The following is a 27,386-nucleotide window of genomic DNA, read 5'->3' on the forward strand; positions in this document are numbered from 1 at the left end:
TTTGGGAGGGGGAAGGGTTCTGAGACAGGGTCTCAAAGTAAGTTATATAGCCCAGGCTGGCCTCCAAGCCAGTGACTCAATCTGCTCAAATAAATCTTTTTTGAAAAAGAAATTGTATGTTTGTGTACATCATTATCTTTGATCCACAGTGGACTGCCTAGCAGACAAACTAATGAATGCTAGCGAGGTTCCACTGACCTGTGAGTCACGGCGGGTGACGGCTGCCCCTAAAATAAAGCACCTCTGTTATCCGTATATTTGCACATGGGAAAGGGTCCCAGAAAGTCATTACAGTTAAGAGGGCCTTGTTTCTTTTTCTCACCCCTCACTCCTTTTCTAGACAGGGTCTCACTATGTAGCTCTGGCCTGGAATTCAGTATGTAGACCAGGCTGGCCTTGAACCAGAGATCTGCCTGCCTCTGCCTCCCAAGTGCTGGGATTAAGGCCGTGCACACCATGCCTGGCAGCCCCTGGTTTCTAAGGAAACGGTCATCGACTTCCAGAGGCAGCTTGGGAGAGGCAGCTTGGGAGGGCCAGCTGTGGGAGGGCCAGCTGTGGGAGGGCCAGCTGTGGGAGAGGCAGCTGTGGGAGAGGCAGCTGTGGGAGGGCCAGCTGTGGGAGGGCCAGCTGTGGGAGGGCCAGCTGTGGGAGAGGCAGCTGTGGGAGAGGCAGCTGTGGGAGGGCCAGCTGTGGGAGGGCCAGCTGTGGGAGGGCCAGCTGTGGGAGAGGCAGCTGTGGGAGGGCCAGCTGTGGGAGGGCCAGCTGGCCTGTAAAGGGCAAACGGGACAAGCGGGGAGACTGCTGCACGTGAGGTGCGAGTGAGAATTCATACACACTGGCTCTCACATCAGGTCAGGTTTCTCTAGCAAACCCATGGTCCTGTGATCACAAACATAACTAAATTTAAACACATTTGCTAATATTCAATAATCGCTCAAGAAGTTTATTGACTATAGTACATGGTAAGAACAGAGAAGAAGCAATCACTTAAAAACACCAAAAAACCCTTACATAGCAAAGGTTAAGAAATAAATTAGGACTCCTAGTGGGCTAGCCTGGGGTAGGGAGGGGCATCATTCACTTCTATCCTTGGGCTCCCGGTAGCGCCACTGGATGTAATCAAAAATGTCCTGCTCGCTGTCCACGGGAAGAGGCTCCCCAGCAACTCCTGCAGGGAGAGAACAAACGCGCGTCAAGAACTCCTTGGGAACTGTTTTAGTATGGCAGACTGAGAGCGAGCCCGGCCTGGGGGACTCCATCAGAAGTGCAGGCTGGCTCGGAAAGCACGGCCCTGGGTCCATTTCCAGCTCAGGGGGAAGTGAGCCAGGTGGCTGGAGGACGCACTCTCTTGCCCTGCCGCCTCCACCTGCTGACACCGTCTGTATGAACCTTTGTCTTGTTACCTGTGCTACAGACAGAGCCTGGGTGTCCCAGCCATGGCCCAGAGAGTCTCATGGCCCTTTCTGACGGCTCATAAAACAGTGTTTTTGCAACTCAGACTGTGGTTATCCTAAAGCTGGTAGTAATGGCATGACTTAGGAGTTTAACCACAATTAAGGACTCTTGCATCAGGTGTGTGCACGGCTAAGGGAGCCTGGGCTACAGAGCGATCAATATTATTAAAATCAAAATTAAATGAATGAAATGAAATACAGGAGCTTGAATACCCATGAACTTAGAACCCACATGGTTAATACAGACCCAGGAAATTGTCTGAATGTTGAAATTTGAAAAGCAACGCTCCAATCTACATGAGATATAAGTCCCATCTGTATAACTTTTAAGATAAAATGATAAAACCCTATTTTTCCAGTACATACTACTAGTAAATTACACAGTAGATTTGAAATGCTGAGTGAGATTTTAAAATTCTGAGTTTTAGAAACATTTATTATATTCATTTACTAGCTTTGCATGTGGGTGTGACCATGCAGTGAGCATGCGTGTGTCAGAGGGCGCAGAGGGGACATGTGGACGACAGGACTACAGGAACCCGGTCTCCTTCCACTGTGAGTGCCAGGGCCAGGCTTTCTGGAAGTCCTAACCCGCTGAGCTACCTCATCTATTCATCTATTCTTTAAATCTTACAGTATGACATGAAAGTAATTACCCAGGAAGTACTCTATAATGTTTTAACTTTTGTTTTCTTTTCTCCGGAGTGTGGGTGGTGGCGAAGGCACCTAGGCCTGACTGCATCTAAGGACGTGCTTTGTCACCGACCCACAGTCCCAGGCACCAGTTTGAGGGACACTAAAATAAACGATACCCAAGTGCTTCATTCGCATCAGAGGTACAGCAAAACAAAACCCTTCAGATCAGTAAGATTCTTTAATGAGTGTCATAAGTGAGTTGGAAGGACTTAAGCCCCCTCCCTGACACACTTTGCTGAGGATCAAAGCCAGGGCATCATGTATGCAAGACAAGCCCTGTAGTAACTAAGCTACAACTCCAACAACATAACCAGTTCTAACAGAGCTGGAAATAACTCTTGCCTTACTGGCAGCTGAGGCCTTAAAAGGATCTTGTTTCTGGTATTTAAAAACATAAAGAAGCTACAATTAAATGGCAGGTGTCTTAGTCAGGGTTTCCACTGCTGTGAACAGAAACCATGACCAAGGCAACTCTTATAAGGACAACATTTAACTGGGCTGGCATATAGGCTCAGAGGTTCAGTCCATTATCAGCATGGTGGGAACACGGCCCTGTCCTGGCAGGCATGGTGCTGGGGAGCTGAGAGTTCTACAGCTTGTTCCAAAGGCAAACTGGAGAAGTGTGGCAAAGCCCACCCCCACAACGACACTCTTCCTCCAACAAGGCCCTAGCTCCTCTCCCTGGGCCAAGCACATTCAAACCATCGCAGCAGGATTACTGAAAGTCTTCTTAGAATTTGTTATCTTAATATCTTGTTTTTGAGAGGAAGCTCATGTAGCCCAGGCTACCCTCAAACTTGATGAGTAGCCAAGGCTAATCCTACTTCCAGACCTCCGGGTGCTGGGATTACAGGCACTATAGCACCTGCTGACAACCCAAGCTAAACATCCTTGGGAACAACCTTCTTTTCAGATGAACGGATGGCTGCTCAGGCGTCCCAGACACTCACCGGTGACGCCCAGGGGGCGGATGGTGTACTCGTTGATTGTGAAGCCCTTTTCCAGGGCATGTGCTCTCATGTTCTTATTGAAGATGTCACTCCCAGTGAAGTAGAGAACACCGCAGTAGTACTGGTCTTTGGGGATCAACCTTAGGGAAAATATTGTGTTATCACATATTTCAAGTTTGACAAATAAAGGTTTTCTAACACCAGTAAAGACAAAACACCCGAGGCAAGCCTGCGCACTCTAGTGGTCCACAAGAGGCCGATGCTGGGCTGACTGTTCAATGGCCACCAGATGACCTCGGCCTGCACCTGGGACCCCAGCTGCTGGCAGCTGCTTTCTACACACTGCCTATTAAAGAGGACCCACAAGTTCAGTGAAGCGGGACTGCCCTGTCTGAGCTTCCTGCTTTACTTCCACCATCATCCCGAACCTCTCCCTCACCTCGAGTCACCTGGGGTCCTGAATGGGGGACCTCAAACAGTAGGGTCATCCCCCTGACAAGGGCAATTTCTGCTGAGGCTGAGACTGCACACTGGAGCAGGAAGAGCCATCTCTCAGGAGCTATTGGGCCAGTTTGCAGGATGCAAGCCCAGACACTGATGGATCTAGGGCACAGCCTTCTGAGAACCACGTAGCTGCGCATACCTCACCTCCCTTGGTCCCTGCGTGAATTCTTCCCCTATTTAGACCTAAAGCTCAAACCAGAGCCCAGAACATGGGCCCCGATGTCAGAAGCTCGTGTCTGTTCTTCCCAGAACCTAGCGCTTACAGAGCTTGTGCCGTTGTCTTTGACATATCAGGACAGACAGCTGAGACCAGGCTGATGGGCTCCCAGAACCTGGGCAATAACTCCATGTCCCAGGAAGCTTTGCTGTGCTGGAGGTGTGCATCTACTTATTACAACACAGGAAACCATGCGAGCTATGGCCAAATTCTAGTGAGGAGCAAATCTTGAGAAACTGTTGTCTGTAGACGTACAAGTTCAGCCTAACATTGTATTTCACAGGAATTTATCATCCCTTAAAAGGTAGCTCTGCATACCTATGTAACCTTAAGTAGAGGAGCCAACAGGACTCAACCACCTGAATCATACCTGATGTCGATTCTCCTGTGTGGATACTCCTTCTCGTCACTCTCACTGGGAAGCTGGCAAACACCCTGTGTGGACATTTAAAGGATGTCAGATGGCTTCGCTAGAGGCTTGATTTTCATCAGATGTTCAAGATGGATGCACTCTGAGCTAACTCCAGCAGTCCTACAATTTTGTGTACTTTTAGCATAGAACCATATCTAAGCTCTCTATGAAGAAGAGGCTGCCTCCTGTGCAGTCCCTGCACTGCTCTAAGCTGTGTGAAGCTGTGGCTTTCAGACCGCCTTGCCCTGGATGAGTCCATTCTGAGTATAAATGCAGAGGCAGTTCAACTGTTCTCCTCTGTGCTCTGAGAGACCACCCACCGTCCAGCAGCAGCCATGAGGGGGAGACTGATAACTTATTCTTATACATGAAAAAGTGTTACCTGTAAACCTGTCAAAGAAGACTGGGAACACGGGGATACATGAATTATTAAAACTGTGCCAGGAAAACTAGGCCTGAGACAAATCAGTATCTTCAACCTGAACCCTCCACTTATAAAAGGTCACCCAGCACTGTAACGTCCAGACCACTGGCGCTTGCTATCTCCACTGGGCACGTGTCGAAGGCTGCACAGCCAGGGCACTCCGACGCTGTTGCTGTGCGTATGACACACTCTCCAGCCCTGGTCCTGACCTTGCTTCTGCAGCTCAGCCTGACCCCACACCTACTCATTCCTGAATGTTTCCAGCAACTCTCCATCTGATATGTTAGCACTCTATCTAACCAGCTGCAGAGCTGAAATTGTCTGTGTAGTTTGCGAACTTATTATCATTCAGTGAATTCTGACAGTGCAGAGAGACACGCTTCCGACTGTGTGTCCAGGTCAGGATGTACCGCCTCCACCTGCTCAGTGTATTCCCATAACTAAAGGGCCACACAGAGGGCAAGGAAGGACCAGGCAGCAGGACTCGGCCTCTGCAGGTCCTAGAGTAGACTCGTCAAGGGAAGCACCACGCATGACAGAGCAAAGCAAGCAGGAAGAAACAACCTGAACTCAGTCATGACTATGCACAGAGCAAGCAAACCGAGACAGCTGCCAGTAATGTTCACAGACTACAAGATAATCTGACTCAGCAGGAGGCAAAATATTACAGATTAGGAATATTCAAGAAAGGTTTAGCATGCTATAAAAGTAGGAGAGTTTGAAGAAAGCTTAGAAGGAGGGAAAACGAAGCAAACGAGAAGAGATTATTGGGTCATCTTCTATGTGCCTGAGTCTTCACCACCGTTCTAGTGTTTATTAACATTTACTTTATTTTAATTGTGTGTGTGTGTGTGTGTGTAAAGGCCTGGGGATTATTCACAGGTGATGATTTAGGGCTAGTGACTTAACATAGGTAATGCAGAGGCAGCGGGACAGAATAGAACCCAGGAAAATGGGGATTTATTTGATTATTAAAAACCCTATTATATCAAGTATACCATCTCTGTAATGTGTGTATGGGTGCACACATTGAGTTTAGGTGTTCACAGAGGCAAGAGGCCTGAGACAACCTATCCTTAGTATTACGGCAGCTGCGGCCACCCTCCACACTCTTAGCCACTGACCTATCTCTCCACCCTCCACACTCTTAGCCACTGACCTCTCTCTAGCCATTGCTTCGGTAGTTTGGTGAGTTAAGTTTTATCAGCTTTTCCCTTTCCAAAAATAGGCAATATTTCTGAACTAGACGATTATTCATCCTACACATGTAAAAAGCTACAAAATTTACCATATTACTTTAAAATGTTAAAATCTTGTGTGTGTGTGTGTGTGTGTGTGCCCACAGAGACGCCCACAGAGGCCAGAGGTGTTGGCCCTGAAGCTGGAGGTGCAGGTAAGTTGTGGTAGGGATTGAACTCAGGTTTTCTGGATGAGCAGGGCACACTCTTAAGTGCTGAGCCATCTCTCCTGTCTCAAATCTCACAGTGTTTCCAACTGTAAGTGCCTACTGTCATATTCTAAGCTAATTGTGTCACTAAAAGCCACCCAGTCTCACTCAGCAAAACAGAAAAGTCTGATCTAAACTAGGCATTTTCTTTAGCTGTTCCTCCAGCTTAATGAAACAGACTTGTTTTCACGATAGGAAACGCATCTTCTGCCTGGAATTTACCTTCAGGTGGTCCAGTCCTAGTGGTCCCAGCTGGAATTAGCAGGTGCTCAGCTGCAGCCCTGGACGCCTGGACTCACAGGCCAGCTATTTGTCACCAGAGACTGGGTTTCAACTACTTTGTTCTCTTACTCAGGCTAATTTTACTTTCTGATGTGCTAATATTAAAGACTCCATCTGTGTTCCTGTAGAATTCTTACGACAATGGATTTTTGTTTCATGTTGAGTTTCTAAAGTAAACCTTTCATTTCCTCAAAACAGTCAAGATCTGTCCACTTGAATGGAACCAATGATATTTATAAAGCTAACAGATATTCAAGAGATGCAGAGAAAAAGGTGGGTTTTTTGAAGTATTACTTTTATATAAAGAACAGCGGAACAACCTAAGGCCGTGGAGAGAGGGCGTGGCGGCTGACAGCACTTGCTGCTCTCTAGGAGCACCCAGCTTCTGTCATCAGCACATGGCCTTTACAACCATCTGCAGCTCCAGTTCCAGGGGATTGGACACCCTCTTCTGACCTCCATAAGCACCAGGTATGCACACGGTACACATGCATACACGCAGGCAAAACACACATAAAAGAATAACCTAGACTCATGCTAGCTTGCATTGAATTCGATCACTACTATCTTAAGGCAACGCTTGTTTTGGTTTTGGTTGTGACAGGGTGTTGTGTGTGGCCCAGACAGGCATGTTAGGATTTCTACTGCTGTCATGAAACACAAACCCAAAAGCAGCCTAGGAGGCAAAGGCTCTCTCATCTCAGAGCTCCCAGAGCACCGGCTCTGACTAGAGGAAGTCAATGACCAGCTCAGAGCCCGCAGAGGACCAGTGTCTACTGCCTTGCTTTCTGTGGTGTGCTCACCTTGCTTTCTTATAAAACTCAAGCCAACCGGCCCAGGGTGGCACCACCACAATGAACTGGCCTCCACATCCATCAAGAAAATACCCACAATCTTTTCTGTGGACCAGTAAAGATTCTCTCTTCTCAGAGAGTTCCAGGGTAGCCTGGTCTACATAGCAAGCCCCAGAACAGCCAGGACTAAAGAGACTCTGTCTTAAAAACAAACAAACAAACCCCCAAAACCTCTCTTCTTAGATATGTCTAGGCTAATGTCACATAAACAAAAACCAACCAGCACAGCCTGGTCTGGAACTATGTAGCCTAGGATGGCCCCAAACTGGCAATTCTCCTGCTTCAGTTTCTCTACTGCTGGAATTACAGGCATGAGCCACTGTTGTGATAATCCCAACAGTCAACTCAATGAGATCTAGTCTGTAAGATGGCCAAGACAAAGGAAGCACAACTGAGTCTGTGGTCCCTTTATAAGAACTGGCGGGTACTGTGCAGGCTGCTGGGGGAGAGATGTCTCACTGAGCTGTGACTGTCACTGTATACTACTGACCTGAGATACGGTGGGGCACATGCCTGCTGGGTTAGTGCGTGGTACTCCATGTGAACATGATGTGTCTCTTGAACTGTGTAGTATGTCTGTGTAAGCTGGAGGGTGTCAGTTACTGCAGGGCTCACTTCAGAGATGAGGATGAGGGGGATTAGCCCTACATGGGATACTATAGCCCAGCCTTTAAAGTTCAGGGAGCAGAGGAAAGAGGCAGGAAGCGGCAGAGGAAGGGGCGGGATGCGGTGGAATGCTGTTTTCCAGGCAGGATATGCTACTGTGCTCTACAACTCTCAGCAGCTGTGAGTATCTGGGTGTGAGAGCAGGCCATCACTATTCGGTCCTCAAGGGAGGATGGGCTGATGAGGCCCCGCCTCTCCCTGAGGACTTACAGGTTGCTTGAGAAGAGAAGCTGAGGAGGCCCAGTCTCTCCTTAGGATCTACAGATGTTAATGGTGTGAAAGGGGATTCTCTTTTCTTTAGTGGTTTAGACACAGCTAGGTGGCCCATGTGCATATAATGACCCCCACTCATGCAGGCACCTCTAACGTACTGGGCCACCAGACAGTAGTACAGGAAGATATGTACATAAAGGAAGGACACTGGGAAGAGGAAGGAGATCACAAGTGGAAAGGGGACAACCCAGGCTAATAATATATTACACATATATACAAAAATGTCGTAACATCTTATACACATGCATACAAATGTTATAATGGAAGTCATTACTGTAGTTAATATATGCTTCTTAAAAAGGCTAAAGGATCTGGAGACAGTCAGTAGGTGGCCACACAAGTGTCAGGGCCTGGGTTTGATCCTGGCACCCACGTAAAAATAGCCATGCAGCTGTCACCTACCTGGTCCACAGGGTGCTAATTTATCCCACCTAAACTTCTGGGGCTCTGGAAATCACTGCTGTTCTTTCTCAATCACTGCCTTGCTATTCAGCTAACAGGCTTTCCTTTCTGTCACGTGACATGGGAAAGTACAGCACGGACAAAAACAAACCCAAATGAAGTAACCAGAATAAAGGCAAGCCAAGGAAAAATGTGAGAATTTGATTGTCATAGCTTTCCTGCTTTCTTACGCAGAGAGATTTACTTATCTGTTTTTAATGTATTTGCCACCCTTTTTTTTGAGACACAGTCTGACTCTGGCCTGGTGTGACCTGAATTCCCTCTGTAGCCTAGGCAGGGCTTGAACTCATGGCAACCCTCCTGCTTCAACCTTTGTGCTGGGTTAACATCTCAGCGCAAAGGCCACCGAACTCTGACGGTTCAGCAGAGTGGACTTTACCAAGTCTCCACAAGTGCCCTGTGACAGGCTCCCTGCACCAGGTCTGCCCCAGAACCCAAGTCCTCTTTCTCTCTTCACTGCTGTAACAGGTTACTAATCAGCCTTGGCCAAGCTTTCCTTCCTGTTCCTTCTTTCCTTCCTTCCTTCCTTCCTTCCTTCCTTCCTTCCTTCCTTCCTTCCTTCCTTCCTTCCTCCCTCCCTCCCTCCCTCCCTCCCTCCCTCCCTCCCTCCCTCTCTCTCTCTCTCTCTCTCTCTCTCTCTCTTTCTTGAGATGGGTTTTTTTCCACCTGGAAATAATCAGGCATTTCTAACCTCACTTAATAAAAATCTTTGGAGAATATGAAGTCATTTGCTATTTTAGGAAAGAATTTACTTAGTGCCTGTTATGATAAATAGTTTTAAAGAGTGAATTCTGCCTAATTATCTTGGTGATTCGAATGATTAACAAAGTGTTTACAAGAAAACCCTTTAGTAAACTATCCTGGAAGTAGCTTTGAGAGCTAAGACATTGTGATAACCAATTTTCCCAGGCTCTCAGAGCTCTGGCTGTGCCACTACGCTCTGCCCTGCAGCTATTTGTTGATAGTGACAGAAAGCTACAGTCATGGAGGAGTTAACACAAACGAACACTTACCATGAACTTTGTTTCACCCTTTGACAGAGTATCTGTAATGAAATGGACTTTTTGTAACTGTTCCACAACACGATGTAACAACTTTGGCTGCATAATCATGATTAGGAAATAGAAAAAGAATACTGTTACAACAAGAAACCATGTTTTTTTTTGGTGTTGGAAAGTGAACCCAGGGCCTGAGTCTCTACCACTGAGCTATGTCTCCTAAACCCGTTTCTTTTTTTCCTTTCTTTCTTTGAGAAGGAATATGGACTATCCAAGCTGTGTTAGGAATATGTAGAACAAGATAACCTGCGGCTGCACTAGCATGCCCTGTTTTAGCAGTGCTAGGGTCCTATCCCAGAGCCTTGTGAACGCTATACATTCAAACATTCTATCTGAGTTATGTCCTCGGTCCTATACTGTTTCCTTTAAAAAAGAAGTTACTTGGGAGTGGAAAGATGGCTCAGTAGTTAAGAACACTTACTGTTCTTCCAGACGACCCCAGTTTAATTTCTAGCATTCACACTGGGTGGCTCACAACTACCTGTAACTGCATTTCCAGGGAATCCAACACCCCTGGTCTCTGAGGGCACCTGTGCCCACATACACATTCCTACACAGACACATGTGCATCATTAAAGACATAAATCTCCAAACTTACTTACTCATTTAATTAATGTGTGTGCATACCAACCTGTGTGTGCTGTGGTTTATAGTCAGGGAACAGAGCTTCAGAGCTGGTCATGTCTCATGTTGTGCTCTCTCAGCTCTACTCGGCACGCTCCAGGACAGCTGCCCTGCGATCTTCCACTGACGGCCCTGTCTCTACTTCCCATCTTCCCAGAGGAATGCTGGGATTCCGGATGCACGCCAGCCACATCTGGCTTTTACAGTGAGTCTCAGGCATTCAACTCAGGCTGCAGGTTTAAGCTATCTTCCCAAGCTTCCTCTTTCATGTGTTCAGTATATTTCCCCTCTGGCAGAAAATGCATCAAATTGAACCATTCCACACCCCCCCTTTTCATAGCCCTGTGAGGCCTGGGATTCACTTTGGAGTGGGCTAACATTGACTCCTGCTAATCCTCTTGGCTCCCAAATGAAGAGATTACAAGCCCACACCGCCATGTCTGACCATAAAATGAAATGAAATGAAATGATTTTTTTCTTAGAAACTACTTATGTGGGGCTGGAGAGATGGCTGCTCTTCCAGAGGTCCTGAGCTCACCCCCAGCACCCACAGGTGGCTCAGAAGCATCTATAATGAGACCCGTGCCCTCTTCTGGCTGCAAACATACACGCAGACAGAATGTTGTATACATAATGAATACGTAAGTCTTTTAAAAAAACTACTTATGCTTTGTGTGATAATAAACTTTATTTGGCTTCATCAAAGCAAAAAAATTAGCTCTTTTTAAAAGGCAAAAATATTCTAAAATTTAAAATATCTGCCTTTATATGTTTTGAGCAAGTTGTACAGTAGTTATTTGCATTTACTCCTTTAGTGTGTAAGTGTACACACACGCACACATGTGGAGGCAGAGAACAGGCTGAGACAATCAGCTCCCTCCACATGTGGTTCGGGGACGGACCCTGCCAGCCGTGGTGGCGGGCGGCTTTCCTTGGTAAGCCAGATCTCTGGCTCTACGGGAACAGATAAAAATTCTCTTAACAAAAATATGTATTTTATGCTGTGTTTCTGAAATTGATAGTAAATAATTCTGAAAATATCTTCTCTAATATCATCTCTTTAGATGTTAGGAGATGCTCAAAAAACTGACTCCTTCTGTGTATCTCACTTTGCCTCTCACAGGACACAGTCCAGGGGACCAGCAGGATGACAGGCAGTGGACACCCATGTACCCACTGCTGTGCAAAGATTCTGCCAGATGGCTGTGTCCTGGCTCATGTGATGTCAGAGACAGATGTAGATGCTGTGCTATAAGACCAGGCAGCCACAGTAAGGAACCAATTGTGATAGAGACCCCAGGGACAGGAGAGAGAGATGAAAAACACTATGGGTTTCTTGATCTTCTAGGGGACAAGACCATGGAGCAAAGGCACAGGGACTCCTTTCTAACCATAGTCTTTGGCTATGTTTAAGATAAACACTGAATTAGTATGGATTCCTTAAAAAAAAAAAAAAGAAAATCAAAACTAAAGCTGCTGGAAACGAGTTACTGTGAGATATCTGCACACATGAGAACTGCAACAGCACCAGCCCTGATGTGGGGCATCCATGCGCACTCTCGACAGTCAGCGTGCGTCTCCAGAGCTCCCAGCACTCTCCCTTCCTGTGGGCTCTCACGCTACAAATTATGTGGTTTTATCACTTACAGATACCTGTAACAGAAATGTGGTACTATTCGTGGCATATTTTTATCTATAGATGCTGGTTTATCATGGAAAACAATAAGAGCATTCACAGACGTTCACGTCTAAGAGTGGGCTCTTGTCCCCGTGCCTTCCTGTCACTGAGGGCCCCTTTCATGTTAGCTCTTTATCCTTTCTAACTTTACATGGTGAGGAGCATCAGCACATTGCCCTCCCAGAGATTCATTCACTCATTTATTCCTTCTTTATGGTTAATTTGCAATAATACTCTGTGTGTCTGTATATGTCTCTCTATATATAAAAATTAAAATAAATTTCAGGGTTAGGGTTATAGCTTAGTGGTAGAGTCCCTGCATGAGGCCCCAAGTTCAATCCCCAGCACCATAAACAAACAAAATCCACATGGTGAAAATATCCAACTACCAGTTAGAAAATGATACTCCTTCTGAGTAAGACTGATCACATTTGCTTATACATTCTGAGGTACCTGCTTGCTTGATTCTGACGTGAAGTTTGGGTGGGTCAGCAGAACGTCCATGTCTCCACTGGACTCTGCGCCTATGATAAAAAAGAACATAAAAAAGAATTCTCTATGTAAACCTACCAATTAGACCAACTTAGAATGAAATCAAAGACACACTATAAGGGCCCTACTTCCAACAGGGTAACTTTCTACTACACTGTAACTCTGTATCTAAAATGAGTTAAAAGACGTCCACTTCTGCCCAATCACTCAGGTACAATGATAGAGACAACAGAATATGGGATGAACAAGAGTAACGGGATAAACATGCACAAGCAGACTTGACTAATACTGTGGGTCCTAGGGAGTCTATGAGGTGACTGGTGCTGATCACATCTTTTTAATCCACGTCTGTTACACACACTTGATGTTACACTAGGTAACTTTAACATCAAGCCATGAACAACTCGAGAGTATGAAATATGTTACCTCTTCTGAAACTGCCACAGACTGTAGCAATGTATTCAGGATCCACTTTTTTAACTTCATTAAGTACAATATCCTAATAGAAAAAAAAAAAACTGAAGTCAGTATTCTCACAACAGCTGGCTCCCTCATGCCACAGAGAGCATCACACATGCACGCACGCTTACCTGCATCTGCAGCATCTCCTCACGAGGAATTCTCTTTTCAAAGTCCTCAAAGTATCTAGAAAGACAAAACGAATGGAAAGAAATTTCTGTACAATTTTAGTGTCTAACAACTGTCTACCAATATCAAGCATAGAAGGAAATCATTTGTCAAAAACAAGACTCGAATTCATTTAGAAGACAAGAAGAAAGCAACGGCAGGTGGTAGAGAAAGCACCCACTGTTTAATTGAGCCAAACTGCATCCTTTGTAAAATTTCAGACTTTAAATTAATTTCCACATAAACTTTATATTCACATAAGAATAAAAAATTGGGGATCAGAATGCATCTTAGGTGGGAGATCTTTTGCCCAGCAAGCACAAAGCCCTGGATAAACCAGACCTGGTGGCATATGCCTGTAATTACAGCACTTAGGAGGTGTTCATCCTTCTCTGGCTACATAGCAAGTTCAAGGTCAGTCCTGGATACATGCGACCTAGTCTAAATAAACAAACAAATCAACAACCCAGGCTACAGTAAAATAGGCATTTTTGCTCCATGTTTTCAAAGGAAATTGCCCTCTACTGATAAAGTTAACGGTTTATAGGTCAAAGCACCTAAAACCTGCAAAAAGAGGGAGAAGGCTCCAATGTGCTACTGTCTGGAGGGAAGCTAGATGCAAATGAACCAATATATGGCTTTATTTCATTTCCTTTCTAAATAACATACAACATCAAAGAGCTAGAAGGAATTTTAAATGTTTACAACATGACAATTATAACTGTTGAGGATAAGGATATATTATTTACCCTGATTTATAACATGATACAATGTATACATGTAACAATACCTTATACAATATATATGTAACAAAATGTTATATAATGTATACATGTTGAAAATTATACCAAAAATTTTGTATTTAAAATATTATCCTACAATATGGATGAACCTAAGAATAACAAGACACTGAGTGAATAAGCCAGTCATGAAAGATGTGGGAAACACCCAGAACAGGAAGAGTTGTAGCAGTAGAAAGATTATTGCTTCCTAAGCTTGGGAAGACTTGTATGAGGGTTAAATGAGAAGAGAATACCAGGCTCCTTTAGGGTAGGAAAAATCTCCTAAAACTGACTGTAATCGTGGCTGCACAACCCTGTAAATATTAAAGGTTGTTCAATTGTATATTTTACACAGGTTAACTACATAATGTATAAACTGTATCTCAGGAAGCCCAATAGGATAGTATTACAGCATGAAATAATGTCTACATATATGCCTAAGAATGATAGTGTATGCATTCAGAATAGTTCTGAGTGTACAGGCTCTTTAGAAGACCTTATGAATTCCCCTAACACTCAGGTTCTCCAAGGACTACAAAAATGAAAGAAATCCTAAGGCACCACTAGGAAAAAAAATGTAATTTGGATCAAATCACCAAGATTGTATAAGCCCAGAATCACAGAGTGCTAGTACATTAGCACTGTAACATGTGCTATACAAAATCATTGTTGATGCTAGTGTACATATTTGAGATCTTTCTTAAATTCATGCAAACTTTAAATGTGCCTCATGTTCCCAGACCATGGGTAAATTCCTGAAGAGCTTCTTGTGCTGGTCTAGACCTCAAGCCTGTAATCTGAGATCGTGGAGGGCCAGGCAAGAGAACCACAAGTGTGAGACCAGCCAGAGCAACATGAGGAATTCAAGGTGAAGTAATATCTCAATAACAGCCATTCCCCAAAAGAACCACACCTAAACTCTGTGTGATCTACTCAGTTCTCACTTCTCCATATTTAAAAGGAAGTTCTCCTATAAAAGTTAAGAGAATAAAAGGAATTCTCAAAGAAAATGAAAACTAAGCATGCAGCCACAATGCAATAATAAAACATATGAGCACAGGCAGAGTTTACAAAACTCTGCACAGAGCTCAGCATTTCTGTATAAAAACATGGTTGTATTCAGCTAAGTCACAAGGTTATCAAAGAATGTCCACACATACATATGTAAAAACTAATGAAAAGAGGCCGTGTATTTGAAAGAGAGTAAGAAGGGATATATGGAAGATCTGGAGGAAGGAAAGTGGAGGGAGAAATATTATTATATTATAATCTCACAAAGTAAAAAAAACACCAAATGTCTATGAAAACGTTTACATCTGAAGTATCAAAATTGGCTATCTTACTTCAGTCCAATTCGTTGATGATGGTTCAATTTATCTTCATGTTTCCTGAGATCTGAATAGGAGATAAAGTTGAGTTGTTTAAATTGATTATATTTTAGAAAAAGATATTAAAATCAATTATCTTTTCTACAAAGAACTACCCTGAAGAAAAAGATATTAAAATGATTTTCAAAATACAATGACTAAAAAAATACCACAGAGACTACGAACTCGTAATAACTTTTCAAGACAACATTGCATACATCTGACTTTAAGATCATTTTTATGTAACGAGTGAAAATTTCAATTAGAGGGTCATGAAAAAGTATATAAACAAACCAGGAGTTACAGGCAATCTTAATGGCTAGAGTTAAAATACCCTTAACATAGTTAATGTAGCTAACTACACTGTTTATAGCAATAATAGAAACCACAGCTTCTTAAGGTTTTATAATTGACTTTTTTTTGGATGGGGGACAGGGTGTCACAACATAGTCCTGGCTGGCCTTGAACTCAGATCAGCCTGCCTATGTCTGCGTCATTACAATGCTGGGCAGACTCCTTCTTAGACACGTGTTAATGTTAAGCTTCCCTGTTCAGTTCACACTAAGCATGAATTTGTGAAGACACTGTGCTAATGGAGAGAAGGGTATAATGCTCATCTTTTACTCTGGGAAAAACTTAACATTAATGTGTCCTCCTAGGCATGAATGCAGTAGCAACTTTTGCTAAAGAAAAACCAAGACAATTAAGCTTCAAATGTAATTTGTTTAATAACCAGTATATTAAGAGATATATAAATTCCCTCTAAAGAAATGGAGAAAATATGCATTTTTTGATAAATGCACATATACTACCTCCCAGAGAAAATACTACCAAATATATCTAAAATGAAATGGAAACAATTATATACAGGCACCAATATATTACATATCTGAATTATGACATATAAAAAACCAGAGAAGGAGGTGCTAGCATCACCAGGTGAATAATTTTGTCAAACTCATAAGTTCTTGACCCTTTTGGCCAATCATCTTACTCGGAGAAACTGTATATGACACAGGCAAAAAAATATACCGTCCTTCTGAGATACAGGTAGTTTATATTCTGGCTAGTTGACAAGTCCTGCCACAGAGGAGTGCCCCACAGTGCCAGGTTGACGTGCCCACTCCTGCTCTCTGCTCTAATTACTCTAAGACATTACATAAAATTCTGTGAGTGGGAAATACACAGCACACGGCCCAGAAGCCGAGGGACCGAGCAAACCTACTACAGTGAGGATTTGGAGTGGCAATCAGAACAAGATCAGTTTCCAAAGCCTGTCCACCTGGCCTGTCTGCGTTAGGTAGAAGTAGCTGAACCCACAAATAGTTCATCCTATGCTAAGTGGGGCATAGTACACATTCCACGGTATGTGACAATGAATCCACATGTACTCTTGGAAAGTGAGGAGATTTAAAGGAAGCTTATGTTAGGTTAAGGGAAATGTACTAAAATTATTTGATTTAGGCTCTAAGTTTCCCTCCATTTCTTTGAAAGCAAATATTCCTCCAACAGCTTGTAAATCTCTAACAGAAACATTCTGCCAACATATACAATTTATCTTTTAGTCTAAAATGTTACTGCCTAAAATATGAAGAAACAAGCAATTTAGACCCAACTTTTTCAAATAATCACTACTTTATTGCCTTTAAGCTGAGAAGTCTGACATGTGCTGTTTGAGTTTCTTTCAAAGCAGGACTGTCCCCTCCCCCCCACACACCCCATTTCAGACCCAAGTATATGTATCTTAAGGTGTCCTTCAAGGCCCTCTTAGCTCTGTGACAAGTGGCAGGCCCGAGTATGCCACCACTGCCCTCATTATCAACTAGAAGGTGAATGGGGGCAGGGTCATGATAGAAGTGCCTGCAGTGGGAAAGGGGCCGGTAGGCAGTTCAGCCATGGGAAGCTCATCTGTGTAGGAAAAGCTCACAGGAATCCCAGCTGAGTGCTCCAACTCCTCCAGTCCAATCTACAGGATACTGTGAGCACCGAATCTGGTGATGGTATCTTATGGCTGTATTTGTTCTTCTACCCAGAAGTCTCACTGGAGGGGAACTGGTCTACTCAGGATTCTCTGCTGGGAACTCTGCTGGCCATCTTAAGGGGGCTTCTGCATTTGGTTTGGGCTGGATGTTCTGAGTGAGCGGTGTGATGATGTTTGCCATCTATCTGCTATTCATTCTGCTTCTTTGGCCTGCTATACATACGCTGACTCGAACTACAAAGGGGGCTACTATAGCTCACTCTCTAGATCAGATAGCACAAAGTAACTTCCTGCTTGCCTTAATTTTTTTTTTGTCACAAACCTAAAAATATCTAAGATAGGAAGGTTAACCTTCTTCTAGACCTGCTCTCTATGATATAGTTGTGAAAACACCTTTATTTGCATTTACATTTATTTGAGAACAGGATTTTCAAGATGGCCTTCCTGGAGACTTTAACTTGGACTTAGTGACTTATGTCATACTTACCTTCTAATGTTTTAATTCCTTCATCTACAAACTTCCTTGCAGCAGATGGCCTATAACAACAACAACAACAACACAAGTAAAAAACACTGTCTCAATAGCAGGGGAAAACCAAAGTCTTTGTGATAATCGGTATCTCTTCTACTGTCAGGTACAGAGTTAATATTAGCTAAACAAAAACTGCTGGATGCTGCATGGTTACTTTGCTAATGTTCATTTTACCCAAAGAATTTTTGAATCTTCAGTCACTTGGTGGACAGTCATGACCTTGAACATAAGAAGGCACCTAAGCAGCTCGCTGTCATAACACTCATGCACAGACACGTGGGCGCTCGCACACTCATTGACTAAGATTTACTGAGGACCTGTTATGTGCCACATGCACTGCTGGAAACGTGACATAGACAAGACCTGTCTATGCTTTCCAATTTCCTATGTTTAAAACTTTAATAAAGGTCACTCACTGGGACAATTATTGTACCTCTACAGGAATGTTCTGTCCCGTACAGAGGAAAGGAGAACAAAGCACCACAGACCTAACACCTCACCTCTAACTGCTCATGTGCCCAGTGCTCAGGCTCACAAGGTGCTGTAAAGAAAACACTTAGGCATGCTCAGAGCAGACACAGTCTGCAATAGTTTGGAGGGGGAAGAAAGCACTTGTCTGCGGACTCGAGCTGTCTCAGGAAGGAAGTACCGACATGTGCCTTGGAAGGGCCTTGGAAACTGAGCAACTGAGCAGAAGGCACAGCTGCAGACCCTGCGCTGTGAAGATGCACTCTGTGAGCAATGGCGGAGGGAGGGACAGAAGCGCCAGCCCGGAAAGGAAACAGCGGGCACTCTAGTTTGGGTGACGTGAAAAGACTAATTTACAGCCGTGTCTGTTAGGAAATAGTTCTTACCCAATGCCAGTAACTCGAGTCAGGAAATTGATGGATGTGCTTGTATCATCCTGACGAATCTTTATGAAAAAGGAAAATCAAATAATCATTTAAGACTGCTTTGTGAACTGAAATTATCTTACTGGAAATACACCAGTATGCTAAAAATAAAGCAAAAAAGTATTTGTATTTGCAGAGAACACAGGGGCTGAGTAGTTGTGAGTGATGCCCGAGGAGCTAAAGACTTCTCATCTCTAATTTATTCAAAACATGGGATTTGGGGGTTGTTTTTATACATATGTTGTAGAATAACAAGATCTAGCTAATTATAAATGCATTGCTGCATACAGTTTCTTTTGTAGCACCCACATTTAATACCCATTCTCCTCCAGTTTTCAATTTCCCAATACTTTTAAAAGGTCTCTTTGTAAAAGATCAGAAATGATATCATTAAAACAAACAAAATCATAAAATATGCTCAGGAGACTTCATACATAGACATAGACACATGAATGATAATGACTTTCTTTTTTTTATCAAAATTTGCAATCACTGTGGCTGGTCCATTGAGAAGAACTCTGCCCCAGACCAGCCTTGTCCTAAAGCCACACCCAGAAGTGGGAGGAGGCTCTTTTCTCTTGTGACACAGCCTTACTATGCTGCCCAGGAGGCCTTCCTTGCCTCACTAACACTGTACAGTCCAATCATTATTTTTCCCTCTGAGTCCCACTAAAATGAGTTACATCAACCACTCTGCTCTAGGCCATAAGGAAGGACAAAAAACCAAGCTAAAATGTTACCTTTTCCAGTTTACGCAATTTTCCAGTTGCTAAAAATTCATCAATCTTTTCAGCAATTTTTGTTCCTACTCCTGGCTATATAGAAAATTAAAAATAAAGAAGAGATATAAATACAATGCTTACCAAATCCCAAAAGATAAACACCAAGGAATAAGCAACAAGTGACTACTAGGCAAGTTTTGAAGCAAAAGGCATAGAAAACTGAACCCACGGGAGAAACTCCCCAGAAGAAAATGCTTAAAGGATCAACAGAGAAACACTAGTAACTTTACATCACTCTTGTTTGCATAAAATTAACTTTTGAGGGCTGGAAATGTAGGCCAGTGGTCAAGATGGCTCTGTGGGTTAGGGCGAAATGTAGGTCAGTGGGAAAGTGGTTGCTCGGCTCATGAGAGGCATACCACACACACACACACACACACACACAAGCATGCCCTACTTTTATTAAAGGAAACTGAGAAAACTGGGTTGTCAAGATGGCTCTGTGGAGTTGGGCATGTGCTGCCAAGCCTAATGCTCTGGGTTCAGTCCCCAGAATTCACAGAGTGGAAGGAGAGAACTGGTTCCTGCAAGTTGCCCTCTGACCTTCACATGGGCACCACTGCATGTATGTATTCATACATATCCCAAATAAATAAACGCAAACAATTTTTAACTAACAAAAACAATGTGAAAATAAAGTTACATACAGGGTATCAAGATCACTTCTCAGTCTCATGGCCTTGAAAATGAAAGACAAACATCACCTGTAGTCACACCCTCTGACATTTGCTTGTATTATTTAACTGAGACTGTCTTTTAGAATAGGAGTAGTTCTTGGCGGCTTTATGTCAAATATTTGCAAACTAATTTAAGGTTCACCAGTAAGAGATGTTAAACAGATTCCTACAACGACCTAATATGCAGTCACAAAAACCACTGCAGTATATATTAGTAAAAGACATTAAGTATGTTAAGAAAAAGTATGTATACGAGATGGCTCAACGGTTAAGAGCATTACTGTGCTGGCAGAAGACCAGGTTCCGTTCCTACACCTACAGAGTGGCTCACGATTGTGTGTAACTTCAGTTCTAGGGAATCCCATGTGCTCTGCTGGCCTCCACAGGCTTCTGCGTGCACATGGTGCACATAAACCACACAACCACAAACACATACACTATACATGTAACAAAATTTTCTTTGTAATTAAAAAAATTAAAAGTGGCGAGCAGTGGTGTTCCACACCTTTAATCCCACACTAGGTAGACTGATCTCTGTGTGTGAGGCTAGTCTGGTCTACAGAGAGAGTTCTAGGACAGCCAGGGTTACACAGAGAAACCCTGTCGTGAAAAACCAACAAATACATAAATAAATATAAAAAAGTTAAAAAATTAAAAGTAACTGCACCATTAAAACACAATCCTAGCTTCCACCTTGGAGTTCCTGATTTGCGACGTCAGAGGTGAGCAGAAAGGGCAGCATCTGCACCTCTAAGTTCCATCTAGTACTGATGCTACTAGACACCTCCCAGAGAGCCACAACCAGACGGCACATCCAACAAGGCCTAAGTGAAATGTACCTGAGATCTTACCTTCTTCTTCAGCTACAGTAATCACACTTCAAGACTTCAGTAGCTAGAGGAGGCTCATGGCTGCAATACCAGGTAGTGTTCTTCTCAAATGGAAACCATGCGGTCTTTTTATTGCATTTCCCCAGTATGTAGGGATGTACTTGCTCAAAGTTATACACTAATGAATTCTTGTCACTTAGGAGCTCTATTGGTCTTCTAAGGACAGAATCTTTGAAGTGAAAACACTGGGTCAAAAGATACACATTCCATGGAGCCACCTTTATGTGAGTTCCAGGCCTCCGAAGGCACATAATGAGATCTTGTCTCAAAAAGGTGGGGGATGGTATATACATATTCTGCCAAGTGATCCTTCAGAAAGACTGCCAATCAATACTCCTTCAGCAGGAAACATTTCTGTCCACATGTATTATTGATAATTTGACAGGCACTATATAGTATCTTGTCTTAGTCTAACTTTATTAATGAAGTTTCATGTTTACTGGTCCTCTTTTTTATTTTTTTGTGAGAGTGCATGCAGACATGACACAGCACACACGGAAGTCAGAGGACAAACTGCCAGAGCCATCTCTCCTTTACTGTGTAGTTCTAAGGACTGACGTCAGGTCCAGCAAGCAGGCTTGGCAGGAAGCCTTATGTACCGAACCATCCGGCCAGCCCTGTTTAAACCTTCAGGTATGCACACTAATACGACATGACCCAGTTTCTTTCTTCCCACCCCCTCCAAAGACAGGGTTCACTACATGTTCATTAAACCTACCAGTTTCTTAGCTTCTGCTCCACTCTTAATTTTGTGTGGGTACTTTGCTATCACAGATGCTGCTTTTCTATAAATAAATAAATAAATAAGTAAGTAAGTAAGTAAATAAGTAGGAAGAAAGAGAAACAATTAAAAATCCAGCAAATGTTTATTTTCTCTTAAACTGAACTACACATACTACCAAATATCCACATTAAATTTTTACAAGGATAGGGAGTTTCCTCCTGTGTAAAGCTTAAAACCTGATCGGTGGATGTTCAGGGACTTGGAAAGAACAAGACTGGGAGACTGGTGAGAACGACATCTGGGGAAGACAACAGGGACTGAGACTCACCAAGGCTGCCCTTGCTACAGCTACTCCTCAGTGCTAGATTTGCCAGCAGCACAGACCAACACTAATCCTCAGATGTAGCACCACTTCCCAGTGTGACCTGCCAGAGACCTCATGGCAGGCTGACTACATTGGGCGCTTCCTCTGTGGAAAGGACACCACTTCGTCCTTACTGGAGCAGATTCTTATTCTGGTTATGGAATTGCCTTTCCAGCATGTAATGCTTCTGCCAAAGCTACCGCCTGTGGATTGTTTCTGATTAAGGAACTCCACTGCCAGAGAAGTGCAACAGTGGGCCCACAGTCATGGGCCTTACCATGTTCCCTACCATCCTGAAGCAGCTGGTCTGATAGAAAGATGGAATGGCCTTTTGAAGACACAGTTACAGTGCCGGTTAGATGGCAGCAGTCTAGTGGCTGCTTCTGGTTCTCCAGACGGTAGTATATGCTTTGAATCATCATCCAACACGTCGTGTATTTTCAGAAAGCATTTTTGCCAAATGGTGCTGGGAAAACTGGACGTCCTCAAGCAGTAGAATAAAAACAGGACCATATCTATCACCTTGAACAAAAACTAACTCAAAAGGATCAGGGACTGGAACCTGAAACCTGCAAGACTGAAACTTCTAGAAGAACACAGAGGCCAGAGAAGTGCCATGGCATAGCTGTAGGAAAGGACTTTCTAAACAGGACTGCATTTGACCAAGAATTAAGACCAACAACTGACAAATGGGACTTCACAAGACTAAACGCTTCTGCACAGTTAAAGAGACAACCAACCACCTATGAGGAAGCTCTTGAATGGGAGAGACTCTTTGCCAGCTACACATCTAACAGAGGATTAATATGCAGCACTGAAAAACTAGAGAATCAAAACACAAACCAACCAATGAGTTATTTTAAAAAAATGGGTCAGAGATCTGAACAGAGCTAGAAAGAAGATAAAAATGTCTGATAAATAAATCATCCCTAGCATGTAGGGAAATGCAAACCAAAACAACTTTGAGATTTCACCTTAGTAAGTCAGAATGTTGTTCAGGGTGTGGGGGACAGGGAACCTCAATGACTGCTGGTGAGACTGAAAACTGGTGCAACCACTCAGGGAATTGGTCTGGAAAAATTCTCAAAAAGCTAAAAGGAAATCCACCATATGAGCCAGTTATGTTACTCTTTAGCATATACCCAAAGGACTGACATCCTATTCCAAACACACACACTCAGTCATGTTTATTGCTGTTCTATTCACAATAGCTAGGAAATGGAAACAACCTAAATATCCTTCAGTCTTCAAATAAGTAACAACAATGTGGAATTCTATTCAGCTGTAAGGAAAAAAAATCAGCCGAATGAGACGTTCCACACCTTTACCCCAGCTCTTGGGAGGCAGACATAGGAGGATCTCCTTGAGTTCAAGGCCAGTGAGGTCTTTGTAGTGAGTTCCAGGACAGCCAGGGGTACAAAGACCCTCCCTCAAAATAAATAAATAAATAAATAAAAATGAATCCACAAACTTTGCAGGTAATGGAACTAGAAAATGTCATAGTAAGTAATCCAAACCCAGAAAGATAAATATGCATCTCCTTTCCACAGAAGGCTCTAGCTCCAAATCTTCAAGTATGAGTACATATCCTAAAGTATCTGTACAAACCAGGAAGTAAAACATGGGACCTTAGAAAGGATAGGAGCTTCAGGGAGCAATGGGGAGAACAGCACGGCTCAAGTGAGACAATGGGGTGAGGAAGGAGAAAAAGGTATGGCTATAACTATGGAATGGGGAGAGAGAATACAGAAGGATGAAGGCTGGTAAAATAACAGTATGGATGTCTCCCTTAAAAAAAAAAAACAACACAATAAACATCGGTCTGTATATAATGCATACAAAGTTTAAACTCTGAGCTAACAATGCTCCCCCCAAAAGCCAAAGAACACCCAAGCAAACATCCAAAGCTAGGCATGAGAAGTCCTCTTTTGAGCTTTGGCCAGAGATGCCCTAGTATGTCGTGTATGTTCCCAAACATACAGGCTACTGCTGGTGCCTTTGGTGGCACCCTAGAAGCCACCAAAGTAGAAAGTAAATCCCTATTGCTGAAGAAGCCATGCATTTCAGACACAGAGCCCTGAGGTCTCTGAGCTGGAACTGACCTGAACTGTCCCTTCTCTGAGGACTAGCTTTCATGGTATCAGAAGATACCAGACAAACTTCCAAAGGAGAGAATCCGCCAACAGTCCTACCCGGCTATGACGCCTGTGTCCCACAGTGACCTACATGGCATGTTAACTCTACGGGTGCAGCATGGACACACATATCTCAGTGGTAACCAACAGCTCTCTAATTGGACATAAGACTCACTCATCAAGAGGGAAATGAGTCATACCTGGTACAAGCAACCTAGACAACTACCTGGGGCTGGTGAAGTCATAGGTCTTGGAGAAGAACCTACAACCACCACTTTCCCAAAGCAGCACAATTCCTAACTACAGTCTAAATGTTCATCCTTATACCCACAGATAAGTGACGCCTTCACATACCCACAGATAAATATAGCCTTTACATACCCACAGGAAGTGTAGCCTTCATCCCTCATCAAGAAAACTGCTCTTTACAACAGAGACCATTATAGAAAACCACAACCAATCAAAATACGCAGTTATGGAGCCAAGTTAAATGGACGCGTCTATAAAATAACTCGTAAGGCCCAGGGAACAATGTGGAGGAGGGAATGGGAAGGCTATGAGAGTCAGAGGTTTGTGGAAATAGCTGTGAGGCTGTGTTGCCCAGAAATGTCAGAAGGTATACTCATAAGGTCTCACTAACGTCACTGCCTAAACATGAGCTGAATATGAATATAACAGACACACCAAAGTGGTCAAGACCTCAACCCTACACAAAGAACTAGAGAAAACTAAGGAATACTGAGAGCAGAGAAACAGTCTTTCCTAACACACCAATTGGTTATCCCTGAAAACTTACAAGTAACACTATAACAGTTGGTGCAGATTGTGTTTAAGTATTTAGGAAAATGTATGTATATACATATATAAATATATATGTAACAACAATTAATGAAAAAAGGTATGAATTTGAGAGATCGAGGAGGGTTATATATGGTAGTGTTTGGAGGGAGGAAAAGGGGAAATGATATAATTATAATCTCCCAAATAAAAAAATAATAAAATATAATAATAATAATAGTAGTAGTAGTAGTAATGACTCCAGATGAGAAAATACAGATATGGAACAGGTTATTGGAGAACACTAATTTTTTTAAATATTTATTTATTTATTATATGTAAGTACACTGTAGCTGTCTTCAGACAAGAGAAGAGGGTGTCAGATCTCTTTACGGATGGTTGTGAGCCACCATGTGGATGCTGGGATTTGAACTCATGACCTTTGGAACAGCAGTCGGTGCTCTTACCAGCTGAGCCATCTCTCCAACCCTGGAGAACACTAATTTTAAGGATGTAAGGGCTAGCTTAGGGAAAGCAAGGTTGGTTTACTTTTACTTTTAGAAGCTGGGGGGCTTTAGGATGTTTATAGGTTAAGTAGTTGACAGTGGGAATTATGGCCAGGAGAACGTCCCCGCTGAGGTTTGTAGTGATGGGCAATTGGTTTTCAGGAAGGTAACAGGATCTGTTGCGGCCCAACCAGGCGGGAAGGTGATTTCCTGGACTACATCTATGTCACAGTTCGGACCTCATTTACTGTTGTTTGTTATGTTTTAAGGCCACATTGTATTTCCAGTCTTTCAAGATTAATGGTGGGAATATATGCATCAGATACCTATTTTCAGTCCGAACTGTAAACTCTTCTGAATTAACCCTATAAAACCCTGTATAGCTTAGATAAAGCTCGTTCGGATCGTCCAAAGAACCACTGGGCACCGGCTCTCCACCCCTAGTTTGACAGCAAGCTAGGATGTCCTGGAGCGCCAGCTAACAACGTACCTGTATGCATTGTACTTGTGGATCGCCTGACTCACGTTCTTCTCAAAGTTTGCGAGTTCTGAAAAGACAACAAAGGGCTCGAGAACACGAGGACACACCCGCAAACCCGGTCCCGGGAAGGAGGTGTGGACGGGTTCCTCCACCCGCGGCCGGGACAGACGCTGCCGGGCGCTGCGACTGCGACCAGGGGGCTGGGAGAAGCGAGGCCCGGCTGAGGAGAGGGACCGGAGAGCGGCCCGGGACTCACCCACGAGCATGTCCGTGATGCCGCCGTTGAGGGACTCCTGCGGCGCCTTGCGTTTGCTCATGGCGCCGGGGACCCACACCTGCGTCCTACCGGTGGAACAATGGCGGCGCCTGACAGGGCGCAGCGCAGTGACGTCACGCGCCGAGCTACGGGGCGGGGCTAGTGGGTGCCGGGGACGGTAGTGGGAAATCCCTGGGACCAGGGCAGCGAGGAGGTCGGGTTACCTTCTGGTGGGTCAGCCTGAGAGATCATTTCTGCTCTCCAAGTCGGAGAACAGTCTGATTTAGAGCCCGAGATGCAGAAGGAGGCGGACGTCGGCTGCTGTGGACAATTGCTGCAGAACGCATGGCCTGTATTGTATGTGAGGATTGCCGGTACCAGTTCTGCTGTCCGAATCCAAGAGCTGCTCTGTGCTTTTGGACAGCATGTAAAACAAGGAATGGAATATGTTAACCAAGGTCTAAAGACGTGTTCTGGCTTTGTTTGTTTAGGTATCCATACCTCTTGTGGGAGAAGCTAAAGCTAGGAAAAGACCACAAGAAAGAAGTGTCTGCCTTAACTAAACAGCAATAGAACCCTCCTACTCTATATGTGAGACTCTTACAATTTCCTTGAGTTGAAATATAGCGCTTGCGCCATTTGTAAGTGTACCTCATGGGGTCCGTATTAATTGCAAACACAGCAGTTCGTTTTGGCATAAAGTTAAATTGTTATGATGATACACAGTAGCGTGGGTGAATCTGAAGAGTATAGAAGGAGAAAGGAAAGTCAATGACAATCTTGTCATCCACCTTAGGTATTATTAATATTTGGGGACATACACTTTCACTTTTCTACTCCAGTATTACCTTTTAAATTTTTCTATTATTGTTTTTGTTTTGTTCTGAGATGGGCTATCTATGTAGCCCAGATTGTCCTAGAACTATGAAGAGCAGGCTGGCCTCAAACTCATAGAAATCCTCCTGCCTCAGCCTCCTGGGTGCTGGGGGGGGGGGGGGCGGGTAAGTATGCAACACCAGGTCTGGCAATACATTGTTATTGTTTTAGGTGAGTGAGTTATTTTTATTAGCAAGGACAGAGCACTGCTTTTGGTACTGGATGGACAGTAGTGATAAGTCT

The 27,386-nt window shown here is 43.7% G+C and overlaps 1 protein-coding gene across 1 annotated transcript; it reads right to left on the reverse strand.

The window, feature by feature from the left end:
- Positions 1-922: 922 nt before the first annotated feature.
- Positions 923-26,402, reverse strand: Polb (DNA polymerase beta). The gene is made up of 14 exons (XM_052162610.1): positions 26,268-26,402; positions 26,021-26,078; positions 21,743-21,809; positions 19,416-19,490; positions 18,637-18,695; positions 17,738-17,787; positions 15,246-15,297; positions 13,084-13,138; positions 12,920-12,992; positions 12,455-12,525; positions 9,655-9,741; positions 4,192-4,256; positions 3,101-3,240; positions 923-1,168 (listed from the first exon to the last, which is right to left on the reverse strand). The coding sequence occupies exons 1-14, from the start codon at positions 26,326-26,328 to the stop codon at positions 1,074-1,076; spliced, it is 1,008 nt and encodes a 335-aa protein (XP_052018570.1). The 5' UTR covers positions 26,329-26,402; the 3' UTR covers positions 923-1,073.
- Positions 26,403-27,386: the final 984 nt, after the last annotated feature.

This window comes from Apodemus sylvaticus, chromosome 18 (assembly GCF_947179515.1).
Source record: "Apodemus sylvaticus chromosome 18, mApoSyl1.1, whole genome shotgun sequence".
NCBI lineage: Eukaryota > Metazoa > Chordata > Mammalia > Rodentia > Muridae > Apodemus > Apodemus sylvaticus.